The sequence below is a fragment of the Vicia villosa genome, linkage group LG1 (assembly GCF_029867415.1).
Source record: "Vicia villosa cultivar HV-30 ecotype Madison, WI linkage group LG1, Vvil1.0, whole genome shotgun sequence".
In the NCBI taxonomy this organism is placed as follows: domain Eukaryota; kingdom Viridiplantae; phylum Streptophyta; class Magnoliopsida; order Fabales; family Fabaceae; genus Vicia; species Vicia villosa.
In genome coordinates this window covers 67650651-67674647 of record NC_081180.1, presented here as the reverse complement: position 1 = coordinate 67674647, position 23997 = coordinate 67650651, and the positions used below count along the sequence as shown (strand labels likewise).

Below are 23997 nucleotides of genomic sequence, written 5' to 3'. Positions count from 1 at the left end.
TCAAAGAAAAAGATGAACATCAAATGGACTATTGGAATGACAATGCATGTATGAATGATGATGAAGGTCAATGGCCAAATGAAATGGTCATGATGCAATGATGTAGATGAATGCAAAACCCTGGGGAAAAATTGGGGTACGAAACACAATCTTGTAAGAAGCTTCTTTTACTTCCAACCATACAATCTCCATATATTTTCCTTTCTTCAATCTTAAAATCAGGTATGTCCACAATAGTCTTTTCAACATTAATCTTCCTCATACTTCTCAAATTTCGACAACCATGCTTCTTGAACCACAACTTACTTTATTCAGCTTTAGAGTTAGACAGGATTTAAGTTGATTTCCAATAGAGGGTGACAACGTGTAACAGTTGTGATCTAGCTTCATTTAGGAGTTGAGTGTGTTGTTTGTCTGTTACATTGCATTCTTCTCTAGTAAAATTGACACTTAATTCCTTATCACAAAGTTGACTAATACTAATGAGATTAATAGTACGACCACCCACCAACAAAACAACATTAAGACACGCGAAGATCAAGATAGTCCGAATGGCCCTTATTTACCTCCTTAGAAATGAAAAGATTCATAAACACAAGCACCTTCACTCTGCCAACCTTCTCTTTTGACAAGTTTCATCTTTACTCGTATCAACATTTTCATCATCGTCTTATCCTTCTAGTTGTAGTGAAGAGTTTGGATTAATATTAGGCTTAAAACTTTCAAATATTCGCTCACAATGCTCCATCATTTGTTTAATCATTTCTTGTTCTACATTCTTCTATTCAAATTTGTCGGTTAATGCTTCAATCTTAACCTCCCTACATCAATTTTATTTGATGACACATCAGTAGATAGCATAAAAGAAGATAATTTCAAAGATTAATCAATTTGTTGCCAATAAAATAAATAACTTTCAATAAATGAACATGATGATCAATCTAAAACTCAAGTTAAATTTTTTTTGAAGTTTTTAATCGATGAACTTATAAGTCCAAATTATGACTATTATTCGAGTAATTTATAACTATTGTTATTTCAAGTATACAAAATAAAAGAGAAATGAAAAATAAATGCAGTAAAATAGGAAAAATAAAGTAATTGGATAATATATTACTAAGAAGATAGAGTTACTCACATTATTTGTATCACTCTTTTATATACTTTGAGAAGCAGACGACTGATAAAAAGAATTAAAAAAAAAAAAACAGAAGACATTAAAAGATGTAATAGAAGACGAAGCGACCAAAATAAACCATATGTTTTTTCTTTGTATTTTCTACATACTCCCAAACATAGCAACCAATTATGTCTTAAACAACTTCCCTACTCCGTCTCCTTTGGATCATTGATAATTTCCAACTTTCCAAATTAAGAACATCACATTCCACTTCCTTTCCTCCACAAACATCACTCAAAATAACTCAATTTCACTCTCACACCACTCACCATTTCCACTTTCTTCACAATCAACAACAAATAATCTATGGCACCTCCTATCAAGTCACGTAATCGAAGATCATCAACATCATCATCTTACACATCAACCTTAACAACATTAGTTTTCATTGCACTATGTGTCTTAGGTGTGTGGATGCTAACTTCAAACTCGGTCGTTTCGCCGAAAACACATTCGGCTGTTGATACTTCCACCACCAATGATTTTTCTTCCAATGATCAAACCACCACGGCCAACAACAACAATGACGACGATAACAACAACAATAACAATAATAACTCGGATGAATTGGCATCTGAAAAGAGAATCAACGCCAAATATAACTTAGATGATTCGACCACATCTGAAAGAACAACCAATGCCAATAATAATATTGACGATTCGATATCAGAAACTACGAACAATGGTTTGACGTCAGAAAGTAGCACAAAGAACCAAGATCAGAAGGAAACTACTACTGTGTTTGGAGACAATCCAGGTAATCTACCGGATGATGCAATCAAAAACGATGATGCTAACAATGTTGTTAATACAAACAACAATGAACAAACAAAACAAGAAGATAAAAGCTCGTTCGCTCAAAATCAGGAGCCGAGAAATTCAAACAATGATCAGAAAATCATTGTGACAGAGAAAGATGAAGTGAATGCAAAGGGCGATCAGCAACAAGAAGCGCAAGATGATGCGAACGAACAGCAGTTAAAGGAAGACAAAGGCGAAAGCGAGGTCAAGATGTCTAAAGTCGACGAACCAAAAGAACAAGAAAATGAGAGTCATGAGGAAGCGGTGTCAGTAGAGAAGCCGAAACCCGAGAGGAAGAGGAGGAAGTCGAGGAAGGAATTGAAGAAACAATGGTCGACACAAGCAGACGAGTCTCGAGGTGAAAAGGAGAGACAAAACGTCAATGAATCAGGTGGAAGTAGTAGTACTAGTAGTAGTGTTGTTGATCAAGAAGGGAAAGATTTCAAGTGGACTATCTGTAATGTAACATCTGGTGCTGATTATATTCCATGTTTGGATAATGAAAAGTATCTGAAGACTTCACATAGAAAACACTTTGAACATAGAGAGAGGCATTGCCCTGAGGATGCACCAACTTGTCTGGTCTCACTTCCTCAAGGATACAAAATACATGTTCCATGGCCTGGTAGTAGAGATAAGGTTCTCTCATATATACCCTTCAACTATTTACTCTATTGGTATATATATGATAATGAGTTTCTCAAAATTACAACCTTTTTCTACGTTTCCATAGATATGGTACCACAATGTACCACACGTTAAGCTAGCTGAGGTGAAAGGACATCAAAATTGGGTGAAGTTGATGGGTGAGTTCTTGACATTCCCTGGAGGTGGCACTCAGTTCATTCACGGTGCTCTACACTATATTGATTTTCTTCAACAGGTAATATTAATTTTCTAGCTAGGTATGTATTACAAATATGATATAAAAGAAGTACTCATTTCCTATGAAACATTGACATAGACGGGTACACCGACATTTTCAGAGATGTTGATGCTACTGAACTCATTTCACTTGAAAATAATTGGTTAACTAGTTAACTATTATTGTGCAGGCTCAACCAGACATTGCATGGGGGAAGCATACAAGGGTGATATTGGACGTTGGGTGTGGAGTTGGTAGTTTTGGAGGTTACTTATTTGAAAGAGATGTTATTGCTATGTCTTTTGCTCCTAAAGATGAACATGAGGCACAAGTTCAGTTTGGACTTGAGAGAGGAATACCAGCCATATCTGCTGTCATGGGCACTCAAAGGTTGCAATTCCCAAGTCGTGTATTTGATCTGATACATTGCGCGCGATGTCGAGTACCTTGGCATGAAGAAGGTTGTTTCCATTACAACATTTTTTTCTTTCTTTGAACTTATCAATAATTCTTAATTGCGTCAACTCTTTTTTTCTATGTTGCAGGTGGTATGCTGCTTTTGGAATTGAACCGAGTTCTTAGACCAGGTGGTTATTTTGTATGGTCTGCTACACCTGTGTACCAAACTCTCGAGGAAGATGTGGAGATATGGAAGCGTACGATAAATACATAACATATCTTATATTTGTTATGAAGTAATGAATTGGAATTTTTATAGGTGTTGACATATTTTATTTTCATTCAGAAATGAAAGCGTTAACCAAGTCCATGTGTTGGGACCTTGTGACCATAAAAAATGATACTCTGAACCAAGTTGGTGCTGCCTTCTTCCGCAAAACTTCTTCCAATGAATGTTATGAGCAGAGAGAGCAAAGCCAACCTCCAATGTGTAAAGATGATGATGATCCAAATGCTGCCTGGTAAATCCCTCTCATTAAGAACTGTTACGTACATGAAAAGTGTCATATTGGTTACGGTTCAGTCATTTTGACAGGTATGTACCTCTACAAGCTTGCATGCATAAGCTGCCTGCTGACCAGACAGAAAGAGGGGCTAAATGGCCAGAAGTTTGGCCTCAGAGACTACAAAAAGCTCCATATTGGTTAAATGATGCAGAGGGTGAAAAATTATCTACTCAAAATTTTGCAGCAGATAGTGTACGTTGGAAAAACGTTGTATTCGAGCTTAGAGTTATGGGTGTTGACTGGCCAAATGTGAGAAATGTCATGGACATGAGAGCTACATATGGAGGGTAAGTATTCATTCATCTTGAGCTAACTATTATAAGTATGATTTAAGATCATGAAGGGTTATTATCAGTTATGTTGTGTGTGTAGATTCGCAGCAGCTTTGAAGGACCTTCCTCTATGGGTATTTAATGTGGTAAATGTAGATGCTGGAGATACACTTCCAATCATCTATGAACGAGGTCTTATTGGAATGTACCATGATTGGTGTGAATCCTTCAGCACATATCCAAGAACTTATGATCTTTTGCATGCCGATCAACTTTTCTCAAATCTAAAGACCAGGTATTCATTTTTCTACTATTTTTCAGTAGGCTTGAGAATTTGCACCATATTAATTTGGTATGCTTACAATATTTTGGCTTTGCAGGTGCAAACTTATTCCTGTTATAGCAGAGGTGGATAGAGTACTTAGACCAGGTGGTCATTTTGTTGTCCGGGATGATCTTAGTGTTGTCGATGAAGTGGAGAATTTGATCAAATCTATTAACTGGGAAATAACCTCCAAAACTTCCAAAAACCAAGAGGGGATGCTCTGTGCAAAGAAAAGCTTTTGGCGACCCGATTCGTAATGTTCAGTCAGATTAACATTTTCAAACAAACAAAGCACTTGCTGTAATATGCGGTTCTTTTTGGTCATTGACCTTTAATGGCAGAATAGTTAAGTCGAACAGTCTACTCTTCTAATCATTCAAATTGCCAAGAATTAGATGATGTAATACAGGGTCAAGAAGTAGCAGAATTTGTAATTTGTCATTTTTAAATGTCCAATGATCTGTAATACGCTTAGTTAAATAATTGAAACATTGGCAAAATGTTATAGCTCTGTAAGAGAGTTTGTAACCGCTTGAAAATTATGTGATAGATTGTGCAATACAATAATGAGAGAAATATTTTTTATCTTAAAATACTTGTAGGAGTTCCCGAACCCCAAGAACTATAGAAGTTCTAAGGAACTAAAAACTCAATCATTTATATAAGCATTGCCAGTGCATCCCACTTGACCCATATGCATTGAGCTGGGAAATAAGTGAGCAATGCTATAACAAAATAAACAGGGAATTGTAGAAGAACACTATACTGATGAATAATAGAATTGTAGAAGTTCCCGAACCCCAAGAACTATATGAGTTCTAAGGAACTAAAAACTCCTAATAATTGATATAAGCATAAGGTAAATTCACTTGACCCATATATATTAAGCCAGAGAAAATAAGTTACCAATGCTAAATCATTCCTACCAATAAAAAGCATAAACCTACAAAAGATTTTGGGTCAAATTTCAAACACATCATTTGTTCCTTTCTCTCACATGATAGAGATCACAAATTCTTGAGTAATGAAGAATATCTCAAGCTGAATTATATAGTATGCAAATATTAAAAGGGGGAAAATACTTGTAGGAGTTCCCGAACCCCAAGAACTATGTTTGAGTTCTAAGGAACTAAAAACTCCCAATCATTTATATAAGCATTGAATGATGTATTCACTGGCCCGTACGTATTAAGCCAAAGAATTATAGTAAACAATGCTAAATCGTTTCTACATATAAAAGCATAAACTTACACAGCCTTAAGAATTATAAACTTATTCTATTAAATTTTAAATTCATCAATAAATTCAAATGAACTTGTAGGAGTTCCCGAACCCCAAGAACTATATATGAGTTCTAAGGAACTAAAAACGCCTCATAATTTATATAAGCATTGACAAAATGCATCCACTAAACTCATGAATTGAGCTAGAGATCAATCAATTAAGCAATGCTAAATCGTTTCTACCTACAAAAATACAACCTTACAAAGACTTAATAAATGAAAAATCATAAACTTGTTCAATAAAGCACAATAAGAGAAAAATTGTAGGAGTTCCCGAACCCCAAGAACTATATAAGAGTTCTAAGGAACTAAAAACTCCTAATGATTTATATAAGCATTGACAAATCTTCCACTAAACCCATATGTACTGAGCCATGGATCAATCAATTAAGCAATGCTAAAACAACTACAAATTCAGATCTAAAGCATTAGAATTTGTCAAATAATAAACTATATATAATAATTAAAATGAATTAATTTATTGTAAAATTGAGTATTAAACAAAAAATTAGATACAAACAGATATTATTATTACAGATTTACAAAAAGAAATTCTTAAATTAGGTTTTAGGGTTAGGATCCCCTTGTTTGTAAAGCTTATCATATTCTTCAAGCTGGTCATAATACACATCCCAAACACAACGAACGCAACCGCTACCACAACAATCGTCGGGATCTGGTTTCTCCGGCGGCGGAGGAATCTCCTTCTTATCGGTGTTAGAATCAGGTTTAGGTTGAATCGGGTGCGGCGCGGGTGTATTGGAGGCTCCTACGGGTTCGGCCATGCGATAGGGTTGGAGGAAGAAATAGGGTGAGGTTGTTTGAAGGCGAGGGTTTGTGGTGGTGGTGGCTATGGTGTTTCGAGGGAAGAGTTTTTGTGTGAAATCGTAAGCGCTTGTTCTCATGGTGATGAATGGCGCCGCCACCAAATCATCTTTGTAACAACCCTATTGTTGAATGTTAGGATAGGAACCACTCGTGGCCTTTTTATACAACCCTGATTTCGTTTTTTTTACTATTGCTTTTTTTTTTAAATACCTTTATTTGGCAACCTTTTATAACTGCCATAAAAAAAATTTACTGCTAGATTAGATTTTCGAAATCCAGTGCGGAAGATAAGGTTTGTGTTTGACTCCCATAGTCTATCTAGGGTTTAGTAGCAAATTTTGATTAGAATTTTTTTAATTATATTTTCTAAAAAAATTAATTTTTTAAATTATATTATATTTTATCATATTGATATCTTTTTGGAGTTCTTATGTTAATTTAGTAAGTTCATTCATATTTTCATGATTTTATTTATTTATTGTTGTGGAAGAAATATGTTGTGATTTGATTAATGGATTAGTTATTTCATGAGGTATATACAATTATTATTTATCATGGATCAATGAATATCATTAATGAATTGAAAAACATTATATAATTATCTGAATAAATTATTTATTTTTACATCAATAATTAAATTAACGAAAAAATGATTTTGAAAATTAAAATAATTTTTTTTCAATTTTATAATTGATGATTCTAATATTTATTAATTTAAGTTATTAACTTTTTTAGCCAAACTATGTTAAATATTTTATTAATAGTAATATTTAGGTTCTTAAATATAATTTTATGATAAAATTTTAGATTATTTCTCATATTTCTCTTTCATTTAGTAAAATAAATCAATTATTTATAATACATATTATTTCAATATTATGATAAATCAAATAGTTTATCATTACATAACTTTTAAATAATATTCAGAATTTAGTAACTTCAAACTAAATCAATTATAACTTACAACTAAATTTTATTTTACAACTTTACTTTCCGTAAATAATTATTTAATTTTAAAGAATATATAAAGATAGTTGATATTAGTATCTTATTAATACAAATTAAAATAACAATAATAATAATTTAAAAATAATATAATTTATAGGATTTAATTGATGTATAAAATAAAATAGAAATCATACCTATTATTCCTATAAAAAGACAATATTATTAAAATGATGTTTAACAAAAATTAATTATGTTATTGGTTATGATGCTTAAAAAAGAGAGATAAAAAACTATAAACATAAAAATAAATTTCTTCCCAACGAAAGAGAGTTGTGATCAAAAGATTGTTGTTAGTAGATGTGAGCTTTGCCATGAAATTTACAATTTAATTTGTCTTCAAAGAGGATATGGATAATTTTAGTGTTTTCAAATAAGATATCTTTGATACTCTAGATGGTCCAAAGTTTTGTTCCAAGTGAAATATGAATTGTACCGCCAAAAAATCATTAATAATAATGCATGAATAATTGAGGGAGTTCACATAAAAAGTAGATTCATATCGAACTATTATATTTTTATGGAAGATCTCAAACAATTAAATAAATAATTTAAATCAAATACACATTTGTCTCAAAGATTATTGTTAAAATTATATTTACATGAGCTACAATTTTTCTCATGATTTTCAAGTAGCAAGAATGCAAAAGTAGAAACAATATGAGTTTTCTTTATCCTCTTCTTTTCATACACATAACAAAAATAATTAGATAGGAGACATCTACTTACCAGAACGAATATTAGATTTTTCAAACAACAATAACGTAATACAATTTATCACGATCTTCTTATAATTCACATAAAATAAAGTCATCAACTAACAAAAGATTATAAAAATAGTTAGATAGGAGACTAACAATAACAGAATAAGTTGAGTTTTTATTATATTGCAAGACATATGTAAAGTTAAGCAAAAACAATTATAAAAATTGTGAAGAGTACCACCAGAGCATCAATGATTTGTTTGAATGAAACAATGATAACTCAATATCATATATAGGAGTTACAAAATAACAAAAATAATAAGCAATCAAATTAAAGATTAAAATTTCAATCAATATAATAAATGAGTGAATTGCCATAATTAAATAATAGGAGTTACAAAATTAAAAAAAAAAATTATTCAAATATTTATTTGGTATATTAATATATATTTATTTTATCAATTATATTTTTGACTTATTATTTTTATGATATTTTATCTCCTCTTATTTTTTTAACCTTTAACTATATTTTACTATAAAATATAAAAATATAAATGAAATGATAATAAATTAGTATCATATATTTATATATATGTGATGTGATTATGCATAGAACAATAATTAAAAGTATAAAATAATAACTAATTAAATTTAGACAATTATTAGTCTAAATTTACATTGATATATTAAGTGAGTGAATAGTCAAAATTAAATAATGAATAGTAATAATAAATAATAATTAAATAATAAGAGTTTTGGAATAGAAGAAGATATATAGTTTTTAAAATTATGTTAATGACATTTTTAAATTATTATTATTATATTATGTTCTAATTTTTTGAATAGAAGGACAAATTATTATGATATTATATTTACTCGAATTTTTTAATCTTTCACTATCTTTATTATTCATTTTTCTCTTCATATTTTCCAGGGATTAAAGTTTTTCATGAACTTCAGTTCAAATCTATTTAATTCATTATTACCATTATAAACTATAAAAAAATATTTTTATTAATTTAGTCTCGTATGAATTTTATATTAAAAATATTTATGTAATTTAGAAGAATTTATTTGATAGAAAAAATATTTTTATATAAAATTTTATTAATATTATAATGTTATATTTACTTTATCTTTATTATTTAATTTTTCATATTTTTAGGAGGTTTCAAGTTATTAATTTATTTCAATTCATTACTATTTTATTCATCATTACTATATATTACTATATATTATGAGTTACAAACTAAGTTCAAATAATTATTCTATTTATTATTACTATATAATAGGAGATACAAAATAGAGAAAAAATGTAGTTCAAATATTTATTTGTTATATTAATATATGATTAATATTAATAGAATTAATATTTATAATATATACCAAAAAAAAATTATTTATGTAATTTGGAAGAATTTCTTTTATAAGAATATTTTTTTAGTTATTTATAATATATACCAAAAAAATTATATGATATTATATTTACTTTAATTATTTGACCTTTCTCAATCTTTATTATTTGTTTTTTTTCGTATTTAGTCAGGACTCAGGAGGTTTAAAGTTGTTAATTAATTTCTTGTCAAAAAAAGTTATTAATTAATTTCAATTCATTAATATTATATTTTTCATTACTAAATAATAGGAGTTACAAAAGTAATTTTAAATAACTATCCTATTCATTATTACTATATAATAGGAGTTAAAAAAAAGAAAAATAAAATTAGTTAAAATATTTATTTGGTATATTAATATATGATCTATATTAATAGAATAAATTTTTATATATTAATATTTTTTAGAGTTGTGTATTTTTTATTTTAATATGGTGCCTTTATTATAACTATAAGGATATGTAAATTATTTATATAAAATATATTATTTAAATAAATTATAAAAATTAATGGCAAATTTATTTGACTGTTTTTTTAGGTAAAATTTATTTAAGTTATATTTGAAAATAATATAGAATTGTATAATATATAAAAAAAATTAGAAGATGAAAATAGAATTGTTATTATTATTATATTTAATATGGTGGTTCAATATTATATTTTTATTTTTTTTACCCTTATTATTATTATTATTCTCATAATAATAATAATAATAATAATAATAATAATAATAATTAATATTATTAATAATTATTAATCTAATGTTAATTTAATACATCTAATATATATATATATATATATATATATATATATATATATATATATATATATATAAGTTTGTATCTAATATTTTTATAATTTATTTTCTTCATGTATTAAATTATAAATGAGGTTTTATTAGTAGGTAGAATTTTGTAGAATTTTGTGAGGATGACACATAAGCATGAAGCTATGTGAGGATGACACATAAGCATGAAGCTATGTGAGGATGACACATAAGCATGAGGCTATGTGAGGATGATACATAAGAAAAGGCTAGGGTTTTTGTCTAGGGTTGTCATCATGACAACCACATATTTATATTTTTTTATTCTTATTATTATTATTCTCATAATAATAATAATAATAATCATTAATATTATTAATAATTATTAATCTAATGTTAATTTAATAAATCTAATATATATATATATATATATAAGTTTTTATCTAATATTTTTATAATTTATTTTCTTCATGTATTAAATTAGAAATGAGGTTTTACTAATTGGTAGAATTTTGTAGAATTTTGTGAGGATGACACATAAGCATGAGGCTATGTGAGGATGACACATAAGCGAAGACTAGGGTTTTTGTCTAGGGTTGTCATCATGACAACCATAGATTTATATTAAGTAGAAGTGAGTAATTTTGTAAATGTTGTTTGATTTTGAGGTTTTTTCTAATTATGATACTCCGGCCTCGAATTCAATATATAATATAAGAAAAATTGATGTTTTGAAATTCACAATAATACCCTTATTTTTCTTAGGCAAAATTAATATTTTTGTGACAAAAAATGTTTTTTTTCTGGTTTTGGGTATTTGCATGGAAACCAATTGAAACACGTGAAACATATTTAGCAGATGACTTATATTACCTTTTTTATGGATGTTTAAATCCAACTATCTTTTCTTTATCGTTGAAAAGCAACTTACGTTTTCCACTTTAACCTTTTCTTTCTCTTCCATCAGAAAACCCTATTTTGCTTTTTGAAAAAGCCTACTCCCCCTGCTACCATGAACAGCTCCTGATGCAAAACCTTATGTTATCATTTCATATGTTTTGTTCCTTCCAACCTTTGCCTTTCATCTCTCTCCAATCAGTTTCAACGAAAGCATTTCTCTCAAGATCTGTTTCTCTGCTTCAACCCCTAACTGATTCATCTTCCAAAATTTTGTTCGATTTACACATCAACATGGCAAGGCCTTTTGAGAAAGTGAAGGACGTCAATGAAAGTAAGGAGCTTTGGAAGGTTGTGGTCAAAATCCATCACAAATGGTCAGTTGTATCGAAGACTAAAGAGCACTTTGAAACTCTTCTGGTTGATAAAGAGGTGGGATTTCGTTTTTACTGTATTTTCACTTTTAATTTGGGATGAGATTTCTTATTTTTAGGTTTTTTTAAAACAGTTCATGTTGGTTACTTTGAATATTGTTTGATATTGAAAATGTTCAAGTCTGCCGATTTTATGTTATCGTTCAAAAACCAAAACATCACAAAGTGTTTGGGATAACCAATATTTGGCTGAGACGTAAGGCATCCAAGTTTTGGTTTCGTATACAGCTATTTTGTTTATAAAAAATCTCTGCTCAGACCTAACTGGTTTTGTAAATCACTACAGCTTTCCATCAAAAAAATTGGTTTCGTACACTTTTCTGTAGATCTTTCTCATTTTTATGTTTTTGAAAACTTTGAATAATATGATGAATCGCAGATTTTGTGTTTTCTGTTATCTCTTTTGTGTTATCTCTTCCGTGGTATATTTCGAATATGCTATTTTTTGACGTTAATGCTCGATACATCGTTTTTTATTCTAATCTATTTTACTTATCACTCTGTTCTAGATCTTAAGGTGGTCATTGTAAGCGGCTTTCTCCACGTGTGATTTATTTATTTTCCTTTTTTTATATAATTATTTTGGGGTTTTGTTTTATGTTCAAGTTCTATGATTAAGCAAATGCAATTGATCAAAATAACCAAACATGGTGTTTATTCCTCACAAAAATTATTCTATTTGTCCTCTAATAAATTCTATTGTCATTTCCTTTTAATTAGATAACAGTTTGGTGCCAATATTCTTCTAAAAGGCCTTGCAATTGAATGTTGGATCAGTTTAGGAATATCTCACACCACCTTCTGTGTCATTTCCAAATTATATTTAGTTATATTACTTTTGTCAGGTACTAATTCACTATTACGGTTTTGACGGTGCTCATGTGCACCACGTTTATGTTACTCCAACCATTGTTGTTACTAATAGTGCTTTGAAGTTTACTCATGTTCTTTACAATCTCTCTTCAGCTGGTACTGTTTCAAGCCTTCTTGGATTATTGGTTGAGATGATTCATGTGAATTTGTCTAATTTTTATTTTATTTGGATTTGGTGTATAACTGTATGAGCAGACTATCAATGATTTGTAAATGATACCTAAATATAAATAATATTTGTAAAATCTATTATTGTTCTAAATATTTTTATATACAAAAGATGGTATTTATGATCCAAAATTGATATACGGGAAAAATGTATTATTTATTTAAATATTTTTATATACAAAAAATATATTAATGATCTAAATATTTTTTCTTTTTTAACCTTCTATTTAAAATAAATATATCATGTAAATAAATGCGCGTACCAGACTAGAACTCATGCGTACGCACGGGTTTGATACTAGTTCGTCTGAAATTTATAAATTTATGCAACTTACAAAAAAAATGCATTTGAAAAGATAGTTAGTACTACTAAAAATAAATTATTCATTTTACATAAGTCAACTAACTACTTAAAAGAGGAAGTTAACTCATTTTTTCATTTACCCAAACCATCCTTATGTGAATTTCAATTTTTAAATTTCAATATAAATTCATTATTGTCTCCTTATTTTCTTTTTCTTTCATTTTACAGAGAAATGTATGTTCCCTTATTTTCCTTCATTTCTGTTTTGTTTGTTAAAAAATGTTGTATACATTTTTTTTTATCTTTATGTTATATTTGGACTATATGTTTAGATTTTTGGTTAACAATACTTTGTACATTTGTAATAATATTGTTGACATCTTTCAGACATATTATATCCATTTTTGTTATCTAACTATCTTCGTTGGCTTTTCATTAACAGAGGAGTGATATACATGTCATTGTACTCGCAATGTATAGGCAAACATTCGATTTCCTTTAAACGACACTTGCACAATAGCAAACTTTCAAGTTCAACTGAATGATTTAGTTTTCAAACCTTCACCCCACAATTATTTTATAAAATTCACTGGAGGAACCACAATTGGTAAAATAAGCATCAAATACCGGACAAGGAAATCAAGTTAACTCCTTTAGGTGATATTATTACCAGCAGGTGGAAAAAAGATGTTCTGATTGGTAACCCTATTTCTTTCTTTCCTCAATGAATATCTTGATGTATTATCTTCATCCAATTCATATTTACCATTATTTTCACAGATATAATCGGAATGGTAGATGAAATAGGGTACATACAATATCAGATTGGTGGTAAGAAGCAGCAGGTCAACTTGGTCTTGCGAGACTTGGGGGGATGCATATTTTCTCACAACTGCACAATAAGCTTACACTTAACGCATCCCTGATATTTTTTAATTCCATTAACGTTACTTTCGCATTTTGTAGCAAGAACATTATTAATTATACCCTCTGGGTAGCGTATGCAATAAATATGTTACATCTCGCGACTCATTACAAATATTACCGTAGCAGCAACATTATTAATGTTACTTTTGGATTTTGTAGGAAACCAGTATTACCGTTATCTATCCTACATCTGCATTGCATTTCCAAATGTAATGAATATGTTACATCTCGCGACTCATTTCAAATTCTTGGTTTTTTCCACATTTTATAGATTAAGGAGAGTGTTGATGAGGCAATCGTTATTGATGAATGTGATGTACTTACGGTATTGTTATAACTCCTATGGTGTTGTACTTATTTTCTCAATAAAGAAACATGGATACCATTGACTATATGCTTAATGTTTTGCAGGAACTTGAAATTACTTCCAAACACAACCCTGATCCAGTCACACCTACGACTAAGAGAAAAACCCCGATGGTTCAAGTGAATAAAAATAGATGAATACATTTATTTTTATCCTGGTTCACTGTTAACTAAATTACTCCAATCCACCTGCCAAGGTGATTTTGCCTTCTCAATAAGGAATTAATCCACTATAACCAAACTGACTACAGACAACCACAATGACCGCAACCACTATCTTCTTGAGACTCCTTACTAGCACCTAGTCTCTCAAGAAAACAACCATAATAAGCTTATGATCAACCTTGCTAGCAACCCTAACAAGTTCAGTTGATCCTTATCGTGAAACCACTATGACCGCAGCCACAGTCTTCTCAAGGCTTCTGACTAGCACTTAGTCCCCCAAGGAATCTAATCAACCATGTTGATTACAAGTGTGTATTACAAGATGCTTCTAATAAACAAATTACATAATGTTTTGGATATCTGACAATTATCACATTTCTTACATGTACAACGGTCACAAACTAACCAACGCTCTTTATGTTTTATTAACTGTATTTTTATTTATTTTTTTTTAAAATGCTACATAAATTAAATGTGTGGTATATTGTGAGATTTGGTAGGACCTATTTTAGGGTTTTTGATGGGTTGGGTGAATATTTAAAAAAATGTAGTTGGGTTGTTTAAAAAATGTGAAAGTGTAGTATAATATAAAAAATTGAATGGGTCCCATTTAAAGAACACATGTGAGGATGGTGGATGTGGATGCTCTTAGGGACGAGGGTGTCACAGGTTAGGGACACATGCGAGCCAAGAACGAAAGCCACGCCAAGAAAATGTGGGGGTCCTCATAACCCCAAGGAAAAATAAAAGAGTTTACACTTACATATCAGTAGTCGAGCATATCAAATAATTTTTCCATATAAAACTTTATGTCTACCCTAGAGAGTATGATTGTGTCAACAATATCCCAATTCTTTCAAAGTTGGCATTTGGTAGTCTCCACTTAAGAAAACCACACTAAATAATCAGTTGGTTGGTGAAGAGACAATCTTCAACAACAGAAAGGTGGCTATACTTGACAGTACGCATACAAGATCCATTAAATATTAGCTCATCACCTACATTAGAATGTAAAGGATGAAGGAAAAATGGTTTTGGATGGGGAATAAATGACCAAGATATTTAAACACATATTTTTGACATAAACTTGAGAATATGTCGAATAAAAACTCCCAACACCACTATAATTGAGTCAAAAGAAGACATGGCCAAGAGTTAAGGTTTTAAAGGATAAAAGAATACCCAAGAGAAAGTCATGAAGTCTTAAAAGAGTGCTTAGCAAGGTGAGTGAGAAAATCATAGAGTAAATAATAGATATCAAAGTGGAGAATGCAAGATTTGGTTAATTCTATCTTTCCATTTTATGTTTTCACTTTTATGAGGTCACACTTTATTCCACTCATAATTATGTTAAGAGAGTTGATGAGCTAGCCTTGTAATGTGCTCATTGCAACAAAGTACATTAGCTCTATGATGGGAAAATGAAGCAAGACACAAGATATTCCGACAACTAACTATTTCTCTCTATCACTGTTATTTCTTGCATTGAGATTCGTCCTCAATTCTGAGTTTTCTGTTTGAGGTAGAGGATCATTTTTTGATTTCTCCTTGAATATCCAGATACTGTCTTACTCAGTCATTCCTTCTCCTGTTTAAGTAATTTTAGAACATTTTCATAAACAACAAATGTTATTGAAGCAGCAGGAATGTTTTTCAAAAGGTTTGCAGTGATTCCCTTGTAAAAACCACGAACACCTTCAAATCTGCAAGAACAGAATATAGTCAACAAGTTCTAAGTAACTCAAGTATAAAAAACATTTATATCATTCCTAAGTCCTAACCCAGTTTCACCTTTCCTTATATGTTAATGAAAAGATGGAAAATAGATCATAAAGGGTTTTAATATGTACCGTGCTGTTTCTTTCACAACATGCCAACTGTTCTTATATCTTGATATCCCATCACTGTCAGGTCGTAGCTGCAGAGAGAAAGAAGTTTTAGTCCAACTAAGATTCAAAATGATACACAATTAAAAGATAAGCACTAAGTATTATCCCTATTCTTGTAACCGCGCTCTGTTACCTGCAAACGAGTCCGTATAACCTGAAAAAAGAGGAGGGGAAACAGAATCCATCGTGAGAAAGCAACTTTTTCTATGATTGATATACTATGTTTGACAGTAAAGTTCAAAATTTTCTCCTTCAAAAGGCAAGGGGAGAGAGAGTTGTACATGAAATGGATAGGCTGGGAGTATTGCAGCAGCTTTTGAGGTTGCTCCAAGAATAGCAGAATCAACAGAATTCTAGAGAAAGGAATAAAATATCAAAACATTGCATATGTAAAGAAGATGAGTCTCTTCAACTACAAAATATTAAAAAGGAAGTTGAGATTGAAACTAGTAAAGAAGATGAGTCTCTTTAACTACATATGAAATATATTAAAGTTGATAGACACTTCATCAAGGAAAAATTAGATAGTGGTTTTATTTGCACTCCATATATTTCTTTCCAAGCTACACGGTAGATCTTCTAACTAAACAACAATAACTTTGAAAAGATTGTTTCCAAGCTAGGAATGATAGATATTCATTCACCAACTTGAGGAAGAGTATCATAAACAATTTATTTTTATTGTAGTTATTTTTACTATTGTTAGTAGTAATTCACAATCAGACCTTTATTCAAATAGTTTGTCGATATAAAATGATTAATGTTTGTACAATTTTTTACACTTGAAATATATTATTCAATTTTCACATATTTGTCTCATTTAAAATGTCAGAATTCAACATAGTTTAAACAACTTAACAAAGACTTAAAATCTGAAGGAGTGACGGGTATAATATTTTAATGCATTAATTTGAACTTATTAAATAAAATTGTAATATGGTCTGATGCACGAGCCAAAGAGCCAATATGTTCTACACAAGTATTATACCACACAATAACAACAACAAAGTCTTTTCCACAAGGTGAACCCAACTGCATAGTTCAAGTGACAAGAATATCTTATCATAAAACAAGAACTTAGTGCCATACAAGTAACCAAAAAGGCCAATCACCAAAAAATCATTTATGAAATGTAAGTAGTTCAGTACAATTGAAAATTCAAAGTTAAATGGTCTAAGGTTCAACACTTACCAAAATTTTATCAGGGTTTTGATGTTGTATATTACTTCCTTTAGTCTTCAAATGAGCAAGAGTTTTATGAAGCTCCTGGTATACAGTGAGATGAATAGCGCCATAAGCGACCTGCCAAAACACCCCCCACAAAGTCAAGTAAGCTCTCTATAAACAACAAGTAGACAATAAAAATCATGATTTTGTCGGTTCTTAATATCGCCAGTAGCCATCAAGATTTAAAATCCAATCTTTCACGAGAAGACTAAACACATAAAGATTGACTATTATTTCATATCATTTCATTAGAGAGAAGATTATCTTTAGTATCATCAAGACTTCCTTTGTCAGACCTAATAATCAACTTGCAGACATGTTATTTAAGTCCTTATAAGTTACAAAGTCCTATGATATTTATTGTTGAGATATTGATATTTATTATACTAGGATTTGTTAGTATCCTTTGGGTTTATGATAGGATTACATTCCGATTTAAATTATATATCTTTCATGTATATAAATAGTTGAGTATCAAAGGCTCTAATACGATGTCATGGACCAACTCTCCAAACCTTAAACTGTTAGGTGGGGAGTCGTAAATGATTTTATTTCTCTAACAAAGTGTTTGATAAGGATAGAGGTTGGGAGCTAGGTCACATGATTTTTAGCTTTTGACGAACTTGTTACCAAATATGTCGAGAAATATTTTGTAGAGCTTTTAATCTATTTCTAATGTGCAATACGAATGATTGTTGAATACGATATGACTAATTCATTCTAGTACATGTCTTAGTGTCATGTGCCAATAACATGACAAATAAATTCGGTAACATTTAACAGAAATTGAATGAAGAATCCACTAAGAGGTTTGTAATGGATTTAATTGGTGGATTTAAGTTTCTAATGGCCAGTTGCAACTAGTTCTATTCGGTTATGTTCATTGAAGATTGGAAAAGAAAGGCCTTTTCTATGCATAATTGCACATATTGTATTTAATATTCCATTAAAATTTTAAGTGGCAAGATTTACAGGAAAAATACAAAAGCAAGCAACATAACGGAAAAAGACTAGGAACAAGTCCCTCTGTTACTGTTACGTGCACTAGGTCACTCTTCCCTCAAGATGGTCCTAAATGCATGATTGTTTAGTTTTAACAAATGAAATTTTGTGAGTGAATAGAAAACAATATAACGATGTGGGTAGTAATAAGTTAATAACTAGTTCATCACAGACAAATTGTGCTAACATGTGCTAGTGACCATCTGAAAATCACATGATAAACTAACTCCAATTGTAGCTTGACAATAATTGGTTGGAAGAATCTAATGTAAGGCTTTTGATAATTGATGAGTTTAATCGGTATATTGAATTGAAGAGTTCATAACGGTTAGTTGCTACTAGCTCCACATTAAGTGTCAATTTATCTTTATTTAAGCTCAATTCCACACACTACAATGCTTAACTATAATTTTAAGTGCATAAGATTGACAGGAAAAATAACAAGAGCCAGCAACATACCAGGAATAAACCAGGAACAATTCCTCTAAAAAGTGCTCTAAACCCTTCTTCCCTCACTATGGTCCTAAATGCATCTGATATTTGATTATCCAGATAAAAATATGCCATGGCAGGTTAGCAACGGGTATAATGATGTATACAACCACAATAAGAAAATTATACTGTGACTATCATGTTTTAGCTTTTAGGTAGTTGAAACTTGAAAGAAATGGAATGAATCTGTGTGCTTAATACATTACCAAGTAGTAATTAATGACTGAATGTAGAATAGTTGAATACATAAAGTGGATAATTAAATATAAAATTTCCAACAACCTGTTTAGGGTGAGAAGGACAAACCTCCACCAAATATCATGACTCCAATTGAACCCGTTAGTGAAAATGAGCTATATCCTAATTGTGATTAAAAGAGTCTGTGTGTAAAAGATGATAATTACGCTATTGATCTATGCTAACCCCTAGAGCCAGAGTATAAAAGAGATGAACATAAAGAAAATTAACCTGAAAGTGAAAAATTCAGAATATAAGTTTAATTTAAGATGGAAAGCATACCATAGAGCCCAGAGTATGGCCGTGTCTGATGAAGAGGAGTCTGAAGCTGCAATCTTGTCTTCACTATCCAAACAGGATTTGCGCACAAGCAAACCTGATAGCAGGTGAAGGAAACCAAAATGACTGTTAATTCAGTTTTGACACCATTCATGAATGTTCCACACTATGATGGTTTGGTTTTGGAGCCCTAAACATCCAAATATTTAAAAGCTAGGTACTTTTCTCAAGTATATACATAGATAAAAAAGTAGTAAAGTATGTTAGTTCATTCCTCAGTTAATAAAAATCATCTAATAATGTTTCACCAAAATATTTCATTGTATCCCTTCTCACTACTCATTTGGGCCTAATAGAAGTAAAAGCTAAAAATGCAAACGTAGGGAGATTATGAAACTTTACTCAAAGTTGCAACAACTAATAAATACAAAACACTAGCAGGATTGAACAACATATAATCTATCCAAATATCTTACCATGATTATAAATGTGGTTATCTTTTCATAATATTTTGTATATTTGAACACTCACCAAAACTCCCGTTTCCACAATTGAGGCAAGACCTGGACTAAACTTCTCCTCTTTTCTCTCAGCATGTTTTTGTTTAGCTCTTGCGTAGCTACAATTGAAAGGGAAAAAAAGGAAAATGAAGCAATAAGATGGACCAGCATGTTAAGCACAAAAATGTGTATCTTTATACTACTAAGGCATAACAAACCTGCCAACGAGAAATCCAAACTCACTCTTTATTTATCATATATCCTTACCACACTCATTATTACATAATATTTCCTTTTTCCATATGACCCCTATTTGGTCGCTATCACAAACCCCTTTATTGTCCTTTTTTAGTCCTTCAGGATATTTCCTAGAAGATATGCAAAGACTGAAACTTATTATGGCATTAGTCTGATGGGTTATGGAGTGAGGGCATTTGTTTTAGCAAAATCCGTTTATTGATGATCAGTCGCCTCTTGCAGGATCATTATGCTTCCACCAACAACAGGTTCTTGGGGGAAAGGATGTGATTTGCAATAATTCTTAATTACAACACAGAGAGGGTTCTTGAACAGTTCAATGCATAAGTTATTTTGTTGAAGCCGCTTGTGCCTAAATTCCTTGATCTCTTGCAAGCTGTTCATACCATGGTCATGTCACCAGCTGCAAAAGATAGGATAGGATGTATTCAACAGGTTAGTGTCATTTTCTTAGCCTTGAGGACAAAACTATTTATCTAGCGAGTGTTAGTGATAGAAAAATGGATTTGGGCTTTAGTCCAGTTGGTGTGTTGAATGGAGAAAGTAGTGATGCGGAAAGATTTGTTTAGGATGGGAACATTGATAAGAGGGATAGGGATTGTTTTATTAGAAAGTTGTTATGAGAGTTTCTCTCTAGTTAGGAGCATAGTGCTCTGGCTAGGCGTTCTTGAACTCATGTTAATCTCTTTCATTCATTATTACAAGTGAGCCTTTCTCCCTTTTCATACTTAATACAAATAGATTCTCTATTATGAACTCTCGGGTTCCATCACCTCCCCTCCAAACTCCCAACCAAACAAACCCTTAGTGGTGAATCTATAAATAGGTCACTATGACCTATAATGGTGACGATGATTGAATTGAAAATCCAGAAAAGAGAATAATCATCTCTGATCTCTCTCAAATTCTTTCCCTAGGATAATTTATAATTTCTAATATGGAAGTCAAAGAATGGGGGGGAGGGGGGGCAAGCCTTCACATAATAAAAAACAAGCAATGCAATTTTCTGAAAAACTTGGCACCAAATGAAACTATCAAGTTCTATACAAGGTCCCATCATACGAACACATTGATGCTGAAAAGTAGTCCTAGCTACTAATAAATAGTGAGTGTCATTCATGTTTTAGATAGATAAATAATGAGTTGCCTGCCATCGTCACATACCGACAACTACAAGATATTGATTTCACTCTAAGAAATAAGTTGTGCATGCGATACAGAGAGACAGACAGAATGAGAGAATCGTACTTATTGAAACAGGTTGAAATTTAACCAAAATGCATACTATATACTACATGCACAGACATCACAATGCAAAGTTGCCATCCTAATATAATATCATTCCCTCCAAGTAAGCAACAGATATAAAAATGAAAGGTTAAAATTTAAACTACTTACCCAACGAGTGCTAAACCAGATGAAATACTTGCCCCAAGAATCCCAGCAAGAAAGCCTGCATATAGGCCTTTCAATCCCTGCAAGATAAAACATAGTGTATAAGTAGAACATTCATAGTATGACATGCACAAAGTACCTAAACTAGAAGTTTCTCTCTCCTATATTAATTAGTGTTGTTAAATAGAGGTGCTATAACCCCACTGCATAGAGAAATTTGAGTAAATTTCTATTTTTCTGTGATGTGGTATTTAATACAAAATATTATGAAGAACAGGGTATAGCGGCACGCCAGGGTTTTAAAAAACGGTCTACGAAAAAACGGTTTCGGCAAGTGCGGATACCGTCATCACCGCTATTATAAAAGAACAAATTGTGGTTAATTCACACCACAATTATAAGCGGAAACAAAGCCTATGATCCTAGCTATGGACACAAGGTTACTCTCATAAAAGTAAGAGCAAGTGTGAAAAAAATATATACTCATATTCAAAAACCCTGCAAACAGAAAATTGCTAATATAATGACGAAAGTAATTGCAAGTAATGAGCTAAGAAAAACACAAACGTCGAAGCGAGCAATGGTGAAAATGGCGTGAGCGGTGTTCTTGTATCTAGGAAATTGAGAGAAGAGTCGACCATCGTTAACTGCGAAATCAAATCATAGTTTAAAATTCTGAATAGAGAGTATGGAAGATATAAACGAAATCAAAGATCATAAAGATGAAAAGAGAGAAAAACCTTGAAGCCTAGTTGAGACAAGGTCGAGGGGATACTTCACGGTTAAGGTGGCGAATCCAGATATTAAACCAGCAACAGGATATTCCCATTGCAACTTATCGCGTTTGGACGGTGGTGCCGTTGACATGTGAGAAGGTTTGAGAATAGAAAAATGGAGAATGCGACGGAGAACACGACGAGGTACGCGACGGTGAAGCGGAAATCAAGACTACTCTCACTCTCACTCACAAGTAGTAACTATTATGAATGCTTGGTAACCGGATAGGCCAGTAGAATAGGTCACACCTTCTAACTGTCTAAACAAACTCAAATCTACGTCACTTTCTTGCTATTTACGGTTTTAAGTTTGTTAGAATTTCACTTCCATAAATAAATAACTTGTATGAAAAAGGACAATTTACATTTTCTTGTAAGAAGTACTATATCCTTTTTACATCTTAAAAATAAATAGTATTCTGTTCAATTTATAAAAAAAAATTAAATTACTGATAAATTTGATCTTTATTATTTAATAAATTTGAAAGAAAAAATATTTATTTATATATGAGATAGAAGCTGTATTTCTTTTTTACACTTTATTTTTAGACTTTTTATATAATTAATAAATTTTATTAATTTTAATGTTATTATTTCTCTTTTTCATTTTTTTTCTATAATATTTTTAATTCTTTATTATTTAATTTCATCTAATTCTCTCTCTATAATAACTAACTAAAGACATATTGTCTTGCATTAAACTTTAAAAATGATAAATAATTTAAAAATAAATTATTGTCATGCATAAAAAAAGGAGGAGTATTATTTTTACTATTTTTAGTTTTTTTTTTTAAATTTTACATAAAATTTTAAAAGACAACATATAAGAGATATGAGATGTTGTGAAGAGAGCAACTTGACGTTAATTTGGAAGAAATATCAATTTATCGTGAAGTATCCAATAAAGACTTAAAAGTGGATTGAGTTAAAGTAAAGGTAATTAAAAATTATCCTCCATCTAACTCAACGGAACGAGTAAAAAGCTTATTTAGTAGTTGTGGCTTTTACATGAGGTTTATTAATGATTTTTCAAAAAAATAATCAAACCACTGTGTCAATTGTAACTTGACAAAACATTTGATTTCATTGATGAGTGCTTGAATTCATTTGAAATCTTGAAAAAAAAAACATTAACATCAGCACATGTGTTTGCCCCGGACTAAAACAAACTATTTTAACTAATGTGTGATGTAAATGACTTTGTCGTAGGTGTTGTTCTTGGTTCGAGACATGTCTTATTTTTTTATTGGTTGTAGTTATAGTGTACCCTAATGAATGATCAAACATTCTGGTATTGTGATTAAAGCTAATGCATCTAAAGATGGTAATCTCAAATTACCTCCAACATGTTGTTATCCACGTTAATGTTCAAAAATAATTTACCAATAAACAGGAATTTACTTTATTTGAACATATGTTT

The 23997-nt window shown here is 30.7% G+C and overlaps 2 protein-coding genes across 2 annotated transcripts; one reads left to right on the top strand and one right to left on the bottom strand.

Annotated features, from left to right (window-relative positions):
- The first annotated feature begins 1344 nt into the window (after positions 1 to 1344).
- On the top strand, positions 1345 to 4973 carry LOC131644725 (probable methyltransferase PMT27). Its single transcript, XM_058915297.1, has 8 exons — positions 1345 to 2620; positions 2715 to 2864; positions 3037 to 3307; positions 3392 to 3502; positions 3592 to 3766; positions 3841 to 4098; positions 4184 to 4378; positions 4464 to 4973. Exons 1-8 carry the CDS (start codon positions 1487 to 1489, stop codon positions 4663 to 4665), a joined length of 2496 nt encoding a protein of 831 aa, XP_058771280.1. The 5' UTR covers positions 1345 to 1486; the 3' UTR covers positions 4666 to 4973.
- A 10877-nt stretch (positions 4974 to 15850) lies between these two features.
- LOC131640474 (folate transporter 1, chloroplastic-like) lies at positions 15851 to 22725 on the bottom strand. Its single transcript, XM_058910865.1, has 11 exons — positions 22542 to 22725; positions 22369 to 22448; positions 21805 to 21881; positions 20180 to 20267; positions 19652 to 19745; positions 19100 to 19173; positions 17603 to 17713; positions 16693 to 16764; positions 16545 to 16565; positions 16373 to 16440; positions 15851 to 16225 (listed from the first exon to the last, which is right to left on the bottom strand). The coding sequence occupies exons 1-11, from the start codon at positions 22666 to 22668 to the stop codon at positions 16099 to 16101; spliced, it is 939 nt and encodes a 312-aa protein (XP_058766848.1). The 5' UTR covers positions 22669 to 22725; the 3' UTR covers positions 15851 to 16098.
- Positions 22726 to 23997: the final 1272 nt, after the last annotated feature.

Bases quoted from the DNA above. Each gene is read 5' to 3' on its own strand.
- LOC131644725 (XM_058915297.1), top strand. From the start codon at position 1,487: ATGGCACCTCCTATCAAGTCACGTAATCGAAGATCATCAACATCATCA. The intron at 2,621-2,714 runs GTTCTCTCATAT...ACGTTTCCATAG, and splicing joins GGCCTGGTAGTAGAGATAAG to ATATGGTACCACAATGTACC. The intron at 4,099-4,183 runs GTAAGTATTCAT...TTGTGTGTGTAG, and splicing joins ATGAGAGCTACATATGGAGG to ATTCGCAGCAGCTTTGAAGG.
- LOC131640474 (XM_058910865.1), bottom strand. From the start codon at position 22,668: ATGTCAACGGCACCACCGTCCAAACGCGATAAGTTGCAATGGGAATAT. The intron at 21,882-22,368 runs GTTTGTGTTTTT...TTTATCTTGCAG, and splicing joins TCACCATTGCTCGCTTCGAC to GGATTGAAAGGCCTATATGC. The intron at 19,746-20,179 runs GTGAGTGTTCAA...ACCTGCTATCAG, and splicing joins TTGTGGAAACGGGAGTTTTG to GTTTGCTTGTGCGCAAATCC.